The 15,053-nt window shown below is 38.1% G+C and overlaps 1 protein-coding gene across 2 annotated transcripts in view; it reads left to right on the forward strand.

Annotated features, from left to right (window-relative positions):
• The first annotated feature begins 2,382 nt into the window (after positions 1-2,382).
• PI15 (peptidase inhibitor 15) overlaps positions 2,383-15,053 on the forward strand; it is a 57,021-nt gene continuing 44,350 nt past the window's right edge. Inside the window, exons 1-2 of one of the 2 annotated variants that reach the window (XM_069100140.1) lie at positions 2,383-2,603; positions 3,208-3,519. In XM_069100140.1, coding sequence (XP_068956241.1) covers positions 3,247-3,519 — 273 coding nt within the window. In that variant the 5' untranslated portion in view covers positions 2,383-2,603; positions 3,208-3,246. The remainder of the gene's footprint in view (positions 2,604-3,207; positions 3,520-15,053) is intronic. The other variant, XM_069100141.1, reaches the window with a different exon arrangement.

Raw genomic sequence — 15,053 nt, forward strand, 5'->3', positions numbered from 1 at the left:
ATATTATAATTATTGTTTATTTACTGATGGTTATCTTTCTAGTGATGAGCCTCTTCTAACTTAGCTAGACTCCAGCATAAAGTATGTTGCTAGGCTTATACTCAAAGTCTTTCCAGCCTGGTAACATAGCATCTTATGGGAGGTAGGGCAATTATGTTCCTGTGATTGGGCAAATTCTTCAGGGGTGAAGAAGATAATTCCATCTGGTACTGAGAAAATCAGGTCCAAGGTTAGAGAACAGGCATAAATAAAAGAGCCAGGTAAGGTAGGTACCAAAGTATTTGTGGAATGCTTATATCCAAGAGACGAAAACAAGAACAAAGTTCAATATTAGAGGAGTCCTAACTAAATTAGGCTACTCCTAATTCTCCAAATCCTTCATTCCCTGCCTCTTCCCTAGCCCTGGGCGGGATCTGCTGAGCCTCTTTCTGACTCAGCTGCCAAGCACATGCATGTCTCACCAGAACTCTTATTCCACTGACAAAGCCTTGGAGAACCTAGGGTCATCTAGCCATGAAGATCTTTAAAAGAAGGGCTTTAGAATTAGCTTAAAAATAGAAGAAATAACTTTTTTCGCATTTTCCTTAACAAAACGATGATTTTTAAAAATATTTTTGCTACCTTTGATTTAAAATATTTTACTGGCATTTTATCAATTTATCAATTATCTTTTCAGAGGCATTTATTATGTGCCAGACACTGTGTATATACTATTTTTTTCCTTCACAGAGTCGTGATGAACTAAGAGGGTGTGGCTTGTCAAACATAGGGATGGTGGTACAACTGGAAATCTGCCCCTTTTCCTCCTTACCTCTAACAGTATGGTCATTGTTCCTTATGAACATAGAATCACATATTCTCCAGTTGAAATAGAGTAAAGACCATTTGTATCAGCAAACTGGATACATGATAGTGTATCTTAAGTCAGTTTGTAAACTTGTAAATAGTACCCAAATCCTTTTCCCAGCCACTGCATTAGTCTGTATTTTGTTGGTGACATCACAACATACATCAGCTGCATTTTTGAGGACCCACTCCTTACAGATTGCTCCAGAATTCTTATTCCTGGTTCTAGCCCAGCCTGACCCTGAATAAGTTCCAATATTCATCCTCCTAATATGGGACTTCTGGCTGCTGGCTGCAGCTGCTGCAGTTGGATTCCTCCTCTGTATTGTGCCCTCCACTCTGCTGCTCGAGTGGCTGAGCCATTCTCTGCTTGAAATAATTTCAGCTATAGGCTTCTAAACCCGAAACAGATGTTTGCCTGGCTGTTCTTCATTCTGTCATGCTGATTCTTGAGTGTCTCAAAATATCCAGGTACCTGACAGTAGTGCTACATTCTGATTCATATTTCCTTTCTTTAGCCAGAGGTGTGTATGGGGAAGACGAGTGAGAGGTATTGCTTGTTTGGTGGGAGGGTGTGTGTTGATGGGGGAAGGAGTAAGGAGGAGGCTGAAGAAAAAGTGTATGTGGGGAAAAAGGGAGACAGAGAGAGGAAAAGAGAAATACAGAGACAGACACACACAGGCAGACTGATGGACAGGCAAGCAGATAGAGGGAGGATAGGAGAGAGGGAGGGAGGGAAGGAGAAAGAGAGAGAAAGAGAGAGAGAGAGACAGACAGAGAGAGAGAGAGAGAGAGAGAGAGAGAGAGAGAGAGAGAGAGAGAGAGAGAGAGAGAGAGAGAGAGAGAGAGAGAGAGAGAGAGAGAGAGAGAGAGAGAGAGAGAGAGAGAGAGAGAGAGAGAGAGAGAGAGAGAGAGAGAGAGAGAGAGAGAGAGAGACAGAGAGACAGAGAGACAGAGAGAGACAGAGAGACAGAGACAGAGAGAGACAGAGACAGAGACAGAGACAGAGACAGAGACAGAGACAGAGAGACAGAGAGAGACAGAGAGAGAACACACATGGAAGGAACAAAATCAATGCCAGACCAACAGCAGTCACTTAAGCGTCTCTTGCATTCATGTCCTAACTTAAATGGTCCCTCGCCTTTTTTTTTTTTTTAAATATTCTTTTTTCCCCCTCCCAACACACCTAGACATACCATTTACTTTTTTCCCCTGATTCAGCTCTCAGGTCATTCATAGTCCATGTAAAACATCCTGCTTCCTACCCAAGCAGCTTCATTTACTTCCTCCCCTCCCCCCCACCAAGAACTAACCCCTTTCAAGAGCCGTCCTCTTTTTGCCTGGATACCAGTATTAAATGAGCCAGTCACGGAAAAGGTGGGAAGCCGGGTTAGAAAAGGGGCTCGTCTTTTAGAGTTTGCACTTTGCAAGCTGTGGGTGTGACTCCATTTCCTCACCACCCACATGAAAAAGGTCGCCACCCAATCAGTGTGTTTTCTTTCCAAAAGCCCCTCCTCTTTCATTTTGGCTCAAGAGAGACCCTTCGAAAGCCTGCCCTTTCTGTACTATGCAGCCTGTGACATATAAAAGCTGTTAGCAGCTCCTGGGGCCAGCCGCGTCAAAACTAGCAAGAGTTTTTGCTCTTAGACGGTTTGTAATAAGACACACTCCTCCTTACAAGGGTTTATGCCACAACATAACAAAGAACTTTTTAAAAAATTGGAAGGACAATATATTCATTTTGGCATTGCTCAGAGGTAAGCCATTTAGCTGAATGAATCTGTTTTGCATGCATTTATACTAAAGTAGCTCACATTTGTTTTTTTTTTTTTTTCTTGAATGAAACTGAGACAGGATTATAACTTGTGTATATATTTTGTCACTCTCTGTGCATGTGTCTGTGACACAGCATCCATACATTTACTGCAAGTAGCAGAAGCTGTTTCCTGAAATGTATTTCTTCTCAATATCTGGATGAGGTTGAGTTTCTTACAGTTTGCCCACTTACAACCGAATGCCCACTTGGGCACTTGGCACCCTACAGTGTGTACATGTTCAGACTGTGTGGGAAAATGATTAGCAACACATCTGAGGTTGAGGGCTCATGAAATGCTGTTTTATTCATCTCCATCTCCAGAGAGTTCATCTTAGGTCTCTTCTTCATCCATTAAAGCAACATGGGCAGTAATTACAGGCTTTCTCATAACATTGATTTGAAAAAAAGTTTTTTGGATTACAGAATATAATCAAGTCAAGGAAAGCTCTCAGAGGAGACATTTGTGTGTAAAATCATACACTGTGGCACATTTAAAAAAATGCCCTCTCATAGGTTGACCCTAACTTTGCCTTCCTGTTCCAAAGCAGAGTAAACCCTGTGGCTTCTCCCCTCCTCCGTCCAAGATGATAGCAATGTCTGCTGTCAGTGGTGTGTTCTTCTTTTCCCTTCTCTGTGAAACAAGTGCAGTCGTCTCACTCAACGCCACTGACTCATCCTCGCCAACCAATAACTTCACTGACATTGAAGCTGCTCTAAAAGCACATCTGGGCTCAGCGGATCTCCCCAAAGCCAGGAGGAAGCGCTACATCTCGCAGAATGACATGATTGCCATCCTCGATTATCACAACCAAGTTCGGGGCAAGGTGTTTCCACCTGCTGCCAACATGGAATACATGGTAAGAGGGTTTCTCTTGGTGGGCATAGGGAGGGGATTCTTAGTAGAAATGCCCAGTTTTAATCATCGAACTCTAGCAGGACCAAAACATCAAGCCAAGGTGATGTTTTCAAGTGTGGAAGAGAAGTGTATGTACAGGGTGGTTCTTAACTGGTTATAATACCATAGAATCCCAAGTGTAGCCATTACGGGGGCATTCTGTGACTGTTGATAATTGATGATAATGCCTCAGAAGATGAAGGGATAGAGGATTTTCAGTAAGCTTCTTGAATTTGCCAAAGAAAGAGCTATGAAAAACCAGAAGCTTACACATGAAACATTTACAAGTGTTGTCTTCATAATTTCTCTTTCAGTTACAGTCTTAATTTGAAAAGTTTCCTTCATAACAATGTTTCAGTAGACTCCAGTGTGCTTGTCTTGCATTTCTTGGCTAAAACTCATTCTGGAGAGAGACTCTATTGCTCTGCTAACAGACCGTGCCCGTTATTTCCTCATTATGGCTTAATGCTTTGTCGTTCAGATAACAGCTCAGTGAGTGAACTTGTAGATCGTTCCAACCTGCAGTGAATAAATACTTTGGTACTCTCCCGTTAAAAATAGGCTGTCTATGTTTAAATTGCTTTACCTAGCAAATGAAAAATTCAAGTTGTTTTTAAAAGATACTCATATTTCTTTTTTTGGTTTTGAATGAATAATGCTTCAGAACAGTGTTTAACAACATCTTAAATGGGGAGTCAGCCTTTGGGCACTGAAGACCACCAACCTGGTGCCCAGAAGTAAGTGTTGGGGCAATGATAATGATAAACATTCTCAACCTAATCATTTGGAAGTCTTTCAGACCTGGTCTTCATCTATGCAATTTCAGATAAACTTTTATACTTGATCAATTGGAGAGGTCAGGGAGGGGAAAAATAAGATCACTTTTCAAATGTAATGATTCTCTCTGTTCATTTAAGTTTCTATCCAAATAAACTCTCCTTTGATTTCTAAGAAAAGGTAATCTGTAGCCATACTGGTTTGGGTACTCTCTTTTCAGAGACTTAATAGAAAAAGTACCAAAATGAGAATGATTTAACTTAGCCAACAAGTATCTACAGAAAGAAGATGCTCCTACAAAGGGAGGACAAATTAATTCATTTAATTGTTCTTTTTGCTTTCTTTTCCTTTGGAGTGTTTAGATTGGGTTAGGGCCATAGTGGAGCTTCATTGGCTTCAAACAATTAGGGGTGATCAAGTCTGAGCTATTCATTTTGAAGATGAAGAAATGAAGAACTTGAAGGGTTAAGTGACTTGCCTAAAGTCATACAGTTAGTAAGAGAAGAGCTAAGATTTGAACCCAAGTCCTCTGACTCCAAATCCACCACTCTTTCACTGAACCATCCTACTTTTTTTCTTTCTCTAGAAGGCATCTAATTTGAATGAAGAATGGGAATTCTTGAGAACAGGTTCAACTGAAGAGATTATAAATTCCATAAAACATTTTATTATCAGACTAATTACATATAATCATGTTTCACATATATTGCCTAATTGTTATTTCTCTACAATAACTCTGTGAAGTACATAATGCTAATATTTTATTCCAGTTTTATGGGTAGAGAAAATGATGGTCAAGTAGATAAACTAAATTGCCCAAGTTCACACAGCGATAAAGTATTGGACTTGAACGCACTATTTACAATTGTCAATGCAGTGTCATTTCCAATACATCATGGTTCTTCTCATTTTGTTTTAAGATAATGAAAGAGCCTTCTAATTCTTATTTCTATCAGATTTAGTGCTATCTCAGCTACTTGTACACTTGGGGAACAATATCAAAATTAATAATCAGATAGAATCTCAAGCAAATAAGTGGTTCAATGGATAAAATGCATATTTGGAGTCAATAAGTCCTGAGTTCAAATTATATATTAATCACTTATTTAAATAAGTGACCCTGGGCAAGCCACTTAGCTTTCTTAGCTTCAGTGTCTGAATCTGTGAAATGAGAATAACAACTCCTACCTCCCACAATTGTTATGAGAATCAAATGGGACCACAAGTGCAAACTTTGAAGTGCCATTTAAATGTTGTTGTTGTTATTGTTTTTGTTTTATTATTATTGCTGCTGCTATTGTTCTCTATGAAAGGGGACTAAGAAAATAGCTTAATTTTCTTGAGGCTACTACTATAAATGAAAGATTTAGGAATTGTTGAGGGAAATACTCAGTTGACTTCACTTTTTACTCTACTGTTCCAGGATGGGAAACATCCTTGACCTTGGGGAATACATTTCCTTTTTCATTTCATGTATCTCAGGATCAAAGGACTGATTGCCCTATTGTTTCCCTCTCCATCTTTGCAACTTCCCAGACCAAAACGTCTTTCCAAGACTACTACTTTTCTCTATGCACTCTCTCTCCCAACTAGAATGTAAGTTCCTTGAGGGCAAGGACTGTCTTCATTTTCTATTTCAGCATTTAAATCAGTGCTTGAAACATAGCATTACATGGATATTTTTCATTCATTTACTTTTTCATTTATGGAATTCTGGAGGTTATCCAAGTATTATAACATGGATCTTCAGTCTCTCTTGGTGTGATGATACCCTGAAGTCATAGGCCTTGTTTTAATTTTTCTTTTATTGCATTTGCATAGCTATTTAGATTCAAAATTTCCATTCTAAATCCTACATCATAAATATGATATCTGAAAAACTAGCCAAAAAAAGATCAGTACTGAAGTCTTATGGTACTTAAGGTATTTGTGAAAGCAACTATAAAGTCATGTACTCTAAATTAAAAGGAAAATGATTAGGCAATCTCTAGGACCTCTTTGCAAAATAATGCACCATATTGCACTACCTAACCTCAAAAAGACTGGTATTAATACTACCTACAGAGAATCAGGTTGCTGATGCCTACACCCTTCCTTTATCAAAGCTGGCAAATAAAATTGTCAAATCACAGATATAAAGGCTATAAGCTGAGAATAACCTTAGGATCTTCTGTCATAACTTTTCTATTTCCTACATGAGGAAACTGAGGAGAAGATAAGTTGTCACACACAAAAAAAGGAAGTGACAGCTTCAGATGTAAAAAGAGACAGAATTCAAATATAGATCCTTTAAATCAAACATTTGAAATACATTGCTTCCTAGTTAAAGAACACCTTGAAATACAGAACTCCAGTTGGCATTTCCCATTATTATTTGCTCTTGGGTAGGGAAAGGAAGGAGATGGGGGGATAGATTGGCTTTATGTGATCCTTCCATATTTCTCAGAGCCCCAAGCACAATACTAGGTTAACATAGATGCTCAGCAAATTCTTGTGGCTCAATGTTTTTCTGCCAACGCTAAACAAAGCCAGTATAAGCTGAGATAGGTAGGACCTGGACCTGTCATTTCAATGTTATAAAGAACACAAACATAAGGAATCTCCCTAGATTGGTAGTTTCTCTGCAAAGAGTGACTCAGAGCATTAAGTCCTTAAGAGAATTATTCAGGGTTACAGCCAATATATCTTGCTGGCTCCAGGGTCACTTCTTAACACATTATGCCATACAGTTGAGGTGATGCTGTGAAGTAATGCAACAGCAGCCAAGAAGACCACATGAAAATTCAAACAGTTATAAATATTGATAAAGTTATAAAGGTTTAGTAAATTGACCCAATAATTCAATCAGAACACAGACTGTTCCATTATACCTTTTATAGATTTTGGCTTTGTTGAGCAAAGCCAAAGTCTGCAGAAGGTGTAAAAGAATAATCTGTCTGTAGTAGTTTGGTGGGTACCAGCTCCTTAAAAGACATCAATGATCTCTATCAATGCTGCCTTCCAATTCAAGGCTCAATTTAAGATTCCAGTCATTATTTCAACTTGTTAAAAATTATAGCATACTATGAACAACATGATGGTCTGATTGTTTCTAAGTGCTCCAAGAGTTTACAAGAAAGTTTGGCTCACTGGGGGTACTTTATAAATATTTGTTGAATGATTCACTGACCCTTTCCTCAACTTCCTTCTACAAGAAGTAGAAGGTTCTTTATAGTCAAGATCTTAATAGAATACCAACAAGATGATCTGAATTAGTTTGAGATCAAATGTCACAAACTTTAACCACTTTCCTCTGAAGCTTTTAGCATTATTCATAAAAGACATTAAGATGCTTAGAAGAATATATAAACCCATTTCCTTATAATGGATGTAAATCTGCCTTGAAAATCAAAACTGTGACATGTGAAAAAAAAAGTGGAACAATTCACAAGTTGAAACTAAAGTTGTTTATCATAGTGTAAATGCACTATACAATAGCACCTTTGAAAGTATGGCAGTGGGAATTCTTGCTTCTCTTTATTTTTTGGCATTACGGTACTAGTGAATCTTACTATTTTTTAACTTGATGACAAAAGAACCTGAAGAATATGGACTCTAATCTACAGGTGCAAAACAGGTCTATATTTGGATTTATTGGGAGTCATTTCAAGATATTTACATCTAATATGGCTGTAGAAATCCATTCTTAGCAAGTATGTTTAGAAATAGTTGAGTTTGTTCTTCAAAAAGTGGGAATAAAACAAAATGTTTACTAGATGTCATATTCTGTCTTATTTTCCCATCAAAACTTCATTAAAATCAAATATTTTTAAAAATAGATGAGGTACCTGCTCTTTTCCAGGTACTGTGGGGATGTAAAGGCAAATTCAAAAAAAATTAATCATGAGGCACTTATGTTGTACTAGGGAGAAACAAAATCTGCATGCAAAATATATACGAAATAAATGTGAAGTCACATGAGTGGAAGCACTAGCAATAAGGGGGAAGAATCAGGAAGATTATCTGGAGGAAATGACCCATGAGTTGAGCCTTGAATAGAATGAGGGGTCCAGACAGAGATGGGATAGAGAAATGCTGGATATTCTGTGCAAGAGCCTACAAGGAGAAGATGGTATATTATGTAAAGAGAAGAATAAAAAATTCAATTTAGTGAGAATGTAAAGTCAGTAATATGAGCTAATGTTAATATTCATTATATGTGGCACATCTACTCTTACCTCCTGTGAATGTCTGGCTTGTGGTTTGGCTTTGTTTTGTTTTCTTTAGTTAGTTTAGTAAAGTCATACCAAGAGTACAGGGATTCAACTAAAGTCTAAAGTCAGTATGGTTTGTACCAGTGGATGAAGTGACTGCAAATCATAGATTTTTAAAAATATGATAATGTTGGGGCGGCCAGATAGCACAGCGAGTAAGAGCACCGGCTCCGGTGTCGGGATGACCTGGGATCGAATCTGGGCTCAGACACTTAGCACCCATCCAGAAACATCTGGCTGTGTAACCTTGAGCAAGTTACTTAACCCCGATTGCTTAAATATATATATATATATATATATATATATATATATATATATACATGATAATGTTATACACAGACATGGGTATATGATCTATGTTTACACATGTGCATATGCTTCTTTCACATCTACAGTGATCATCCCTGATCTCTTCATGTAGGTGTTCTTTTCCCCCCACCCTTGCATATTACGAGGCACTCATGCCTTTTCATGCTGAGACCTTCTTATCCATTGCTTTTGTTGTTCAGTCATGTCTGACTCTTTGTGATCCTCTGGACTATACTGTCCATAAGGTTTTCTTGCCAAAGATACTGGAGTAGTTTGTTGTTTCCTTTTCCAGTGGATTAAGGAAAATACAAGTGAAATGACTTACCCAGAGTCACATAGCTAATAAGTATGTTAGGCCAGATTTGAACTCAGAGTCTTCCTGACTTCAGGCCCAGTTCTCTATCTACTGAGCCATCCAGCTGCCTTTTGTCCATAGTTTTCTGCATATCCTTTTGGTAGAGGACCCACCACAATATGCTAGATGTTTTCTACTAATTATTTTAGCATTTTATTGATGAGACTACCATTACAGAACTTGCTATCTGTCTGTCATACCTTTTTCACACTATTTGCTTTGCTTAGCTACTTTCTTAGTCATACATGTCATGAATAATGTCTCTTACCGACCTTATGGTTGGTAACAAGGTACAACCCACATGTGCCAACTTTCCACAATTATGTGGGTAACCTATGTTTGTGATTCATCTCAGTGGTGCTCCTTTGTTCATAACCCTGTATTATCATTTGACAAATATGGAGACATATGAGGAGAAGAAAGAAGAAGGAGGAAAAAAATTATCCACATTTTACAAATAGAGAAATTGAGGCTGTTTGTCTAGTGTCACACATTTGTTAGTGTCAGAATCTGAACATCAGTCTCCTCACTCCAAATCCAGCTTTCTTTCCCCTATGCTACACTACCTCTACTGACCACATCTCAGTAATCTGAGACAGTAGCTATTCTTTCTTCCCAAGAGTGCAACTTAAACTGCATATCCAATTGCAGAAATTAAACTAATTGGCACAGTGGAAAGAATGTTAGTCCTGGAGTCAGGGAGACCTAAGTTCAAATCCTATGTCAGACACTTCCTAGCTGTATTGATGTTGGACAAGTCTCTTCACCTCTGTTTGACTCAGTTCCCTCATCAGTGAAATAGGGATCATAATAACACCTACCTCCCAGGGTTGTTGTAAGAATAAGAGAGATAATAATTATAAAGTCCTTAGCATTGTATAAGTACTATATAAATGTGGACAGAGCACTAAACTTCACATTAGAGAAGCCTGGTTTCATATAATAGCCATTTTTTATATAGATCTACAAAGTGTTTAGAAATACTATCTCAATTTTATCTTCACAAAAGTTCTGGAGGAAGGCGATGTTATTACCCCCACTTTAGAGATGGGGAAACTGAGGTAGGCAGTAGCTAAGTGATTTTCCCACAATCACACAACTAGTAAGTAACTGAGATAAGTCTTCCTGATTCTAGATCCAGCACTCTATCCATTGCAAAACCTAACTTCCTGTAACTTTCATATTCCACTTTTGACACTTAACTAGCTGTGTACCCAAGGGCAAGACACTTAACCTATCTGATCATCACTGTCCTCATCTACAAAATGGTAATAATAATAATAATGCTTATAATGCCTATTTCATAGGGTTGTTGTGAGCGTTGTCTGAAAAAGCTTATTCATAGTTTAAAGCAAATTTTAAGCCAGTCTGTGTATTTAGTATAATTTACATAGACATGTGCACATAGACATGTGCAAAAGAGGTATTTGTAATTGGGCCCAAGCTACCAGTTTTTGTGAATTATCATGCACAGTCTAATTGGATCTTGCTTTTAATGACCTCTTGTGAGAAAGAGAAGGGAGAAGAAAAGGGAAGAAGGCAAACCATCAATTTATACTAAATCACCTGGAAGTGTGATTTGAATGAGTGAGTGAGTGAATGAATGAATGAAAAATACTTAAAAAAAACCTTGGAAATAACCACACTGATTTACTTGCCAAGGATGAGTAGTAATAGGTCATAATTTATGATGGAGTAGAATTGCTTGCAAAATGACTCCCATCAATCCCTGTCTTTCCCTAGGGTGGCAAGGAAGGTGTGCTATTTTAGTAGTTCAGCCTTAGGCGTCATCTGTTGAGACAAGCTTCACCTATTACCTTATTCCTGTGCTAGACAAGGCAATGTGGTATAATGGAAACAACACTAGATTATTAATTTGGAAATTGAGATTCTAGTCCTTACTTTTTCTCTGTGTGGGCAAGTCATTTCATATTCCTGGGGTTAAATTTCTTGATCTGTAAGAAGGTTAGACTAGAGGATTTCAATGTGTCATAGTAACATAGTTAGAATGCCTGCCAAAGTCAATCTAGCCAAACCCATGAGAGTCCCAGACTGACATTCATCAAGCCTCTGCTTAAATATCACATAAAATTGACTACCTCCCATGAAAGTCCATTCAGTTTTTTGCAACTCTATATTAGAGATGTTGATTCAACCTTTATACTGAATCAAAATCTTTCAAATTGCTACCCACTTACCCTTATTCTCTTGTCTGGGACCAAGCAGAGAATACCTAGTCCTTCTTCCATATGATAATTGAAATATTTATAGACACCCATCATAACTCCCCTAAGTCTTCTCTCCTCCAGGCTAACTATCCTCAGATCTTTCAGTTGTTCCTAAAGAGGCATGACTACTCTAAAATCCTATCCTGCCCTAATGACCAGTGTCCCATAAGATTGTGGAGCAATAACCCCACCTTTATTTTAATGTGGAAGAGAATATTGAGAGTCTTTATAGAGTGTGAAATGTTTTACGTTTATATATAAACACCAACCAAAAACAGCCCCCTTCTGGAAGATATCCATCCTTATCCAAATTCACAAAAAATAATATAATGTCCACAGACTGGGCATTTACACTTATTTGGGTGCGAGAATGCTTTTTTTTCCTTATTGTAAGCATGAGAAATTTAAAGTGTCAACTCTGAAGTCTTTCCATAAATGTTTTCACGACCACTAGAAAGTCTCCCGAGACTTTTTGCCAAAGGGCAATGAACCCAGCAGGATCTCTGACAGGAAGGCATTTCTCCAACACATTCAGAGCTCCACATTCCTGTTTTACATAATGAAGAACCTTTTCAATGCCTTGGCTCAAAACAGAGACAGGGCACATTTTTCGAGAATTTTCATCCAAGGTACACATTACTTTGACTAACTTGTACATGAATGGAGAAGGTAGTAACCTTGAAAACTCCCTGCTTTTAGTTAGCTTTCCACACACAAAGCCAAAATGAGACAAGGTTGTACTATTTTTTCCAGCTGTGAAATGGATGCTAAAAAGGTAAAAGGTGCAAACAAATTCTAGGGATCAGTGTAAACTCATGGTTTCACTAGAGGTACAACAAAACTGCAAGTAAAATGTCCCCCAAATACATGGAATCCATAGGCATGAATTCATCACCTTTATGACTCTAGATTTTAGTAGATAATTCCACATTTGATTTCCACAAGTTGCCAACGTGTTTTCCTTAAACTCAGGCCTAAACCGTGTCACTCTTCTTCTCAGTAAACTCAGTAAACTTCTCAGTAAACTACCTATTACTTCTAAGACCAAATAAAAATTATTTCCCTTTTTATTTTGTATTTAAATTTATCTGTGATCTTTTAATTGTCCAATAGAACGGGCTTTACTCAAACCACATCCTTCTTGGTCCCTCTGAGCATTATTGAATATCTTTTCCTGTACATTCCCTCCTCTCTAGATTTTCATTACACTCTTCTCTCCTGGTTCTCTTTTCTGTGTAAGAGTTTTTTCTTAGTCGTCTTTGTGGGATCTGTTTTCTTTGCTTGATCTTCAACCCTGTAACTTATCTTGGATCTCCCCCAAGTTCTTTCCTGGGACTTTTTTTTCCTCTATACCATCTCACTTGGTAATCTCATCAACTCCCATTGGATCAACTATTTTTCCATGCAGATTGTTTCCACATCTATATACCCAACCCTAATATCTCTCCTAAGCTCTAGTCTTATATTACCAATTGCCTTTTCGACGTCTTGATTTGAAAGTCTTACAGGCATCTCAACTTCATCATGCCCAAAATGGAATACATCTTTCTGTCCAAACTCTACCCTCCTTCCAACATTCCTATTTCTATGGAGGAAACCACTATCCTCTTACTCACCGAGGCTTACAATCTTTGTTTTATCCTCAAATCTTCACTTATACTCACCTCAATTATCTAATCTCTTGTTCAGTCTTGCCATTTTTGTTTTCACAATATTTCCCATATAAGCCCCCTTCTTCTCACTCATGCAGCCAAATATAGAGTTTAATTATACCTCTAGCTTGAAACTTTGCTGGAGCCTCAGTCTCCCTGCCTGAAATCTCTCTCCATCCCAATTTATTCTTGATTCAGCTACCAACATGATTCCCTGCAGCATAGATCCCACTATGCCACACTCTTTCTTACTCAGAAAACTTAAATAGGCTGTCTAATACCTCCAGGATGAAACAGAAAATCTTCTGTTTCTCATTAAAACCTAGTCTCTTCCCTTTCTAGTCTTCCTAAGTATTGCTAACACCCACCATGCCATCTTTGACCCAACTACAATGGCCTACTTGCTGGTTCTCTATCTTCCAACTCCATGCATTTGCGCTATCTATCCCACCTGCTTGGATTGCTCGATTTCCTCACCTCCAAGTTCTGGCTTCCTTTACTTCCTTCAAGACTCAGTTCAACTCCTATCCCTTATAAGAGACTTTTCCCAGTCTTTCTTCTGAAATTACTTTCAGTTTGCAGTTATATATGTGTTGGATAAATTATTCCTAGTTATAATATGGTATACTTTTTGCTTTTCAGAATATCATATTCCCAAGTTCTCCACTTTTTCATACTGAAGGCTGCTAAGTTGTGTCTGAACTTGACCTTGGCTCCTTAGTGTCTGAATTAATTAATTAACTGATCAATCAATTAATTTTCTTTCTTCTTTTCTTTCTTCCTTCCTTCCTTTCTTTTTTTGACTAGGTAAAAGAGGCCATTCTCTGCCTTATTTCTTACCTAGCCTTAATAACTGAATGAATCATTGCCTCAGTTCAACTGAGACATGTTAAAGACCTTAGCTTAAAAAGGCCAAGGTCTCCCACTGTGTTTGGGGCTGTCTCCAGTCATCCTGATCTATATCCTGCCACTGGACACAGATGGCTCTGGAGAAGAAAGTGAGGCTGGTATCTTTATACAGCTCTTCCTCACTTAAATCCAATTCACTTGCATGTCATGGCATCACCTCCATGATATCATGGTCCTCTTCAAGAATGAAGAACAAAAACCAACTACAATACATATAGATATATATACACACATGTAAAATGTGTATATACATGTGTGTATATGTGCATGTGTGTGTGTATCATTTACATTATCTGTATGTTGTCTTCCGAATTAGAATGAGGTCATTCCAAGTATGAATCATGTTTTTAACCTTTTTAAAAAAATCTCCAGGGGTGGCTAGGTGGCGCAGTGAATAGAGTGCTGGCCCTGGAGTCAGGAAGACCTGAGTTCAAATCCAGCCACAGATACTTAACACACAGACAAAAAAAACTAGCCATGTGACCTTGGGCAAGTCACTTAACCCAAATTACCCTACCTTCCCCCCTCCAAAAAGCAAAAAATAAAATCTCCAGCACTTTGCATGTTTGGAAGATTTTAAGGGCTTAATACACACACACACACACACACACACACACACACACAATTTTATTCCCTGCTCCTCACCCATAGCACTCCATTGCTCAACTCCATGCATTTCTACAAGCTGCCTGGAATGCATTCCACCTCACACAGAACAAAGTAAGCCCTTTGAGGACAAGATCTGTTTCATTTCTGATTTTGGATCTGTAGGGTCTAGCATATTGCCTGGCACATATTAGGCCCAAAACAAATGCATGGTACATTGGCATACCATATTCTATCCCAAAGTATTCATTTATTCATTTAGCATACTGTGGAGAAATTGCATTATATTCTAGAAATCCCATATTTTGTTAAAGAAAAATGGGCTTGGACTCAGATTTCCTGATTGTCTATGCTAGCTAATATTTTGAGCTTCAATTCAGTTATCTTGAAAATTCAAATGATAATTA

This window comes from Petaurus breviceps, unplaced genomic scaffold (genome assembly GCF_028583685.1).
Source record: "Petaurus breviceps papuanus isolate PSGF00001 unplaced genomic scaffold, PetGlider_PUasm1.0 38, whole genome shotgun sequence".
NCBI classification, from domain to species: Eukaryota; Metazoa; Chordata; class Mammalia; order Diprotodontia; family Petauridae; genus Petaurus; species Petaurus breviceps.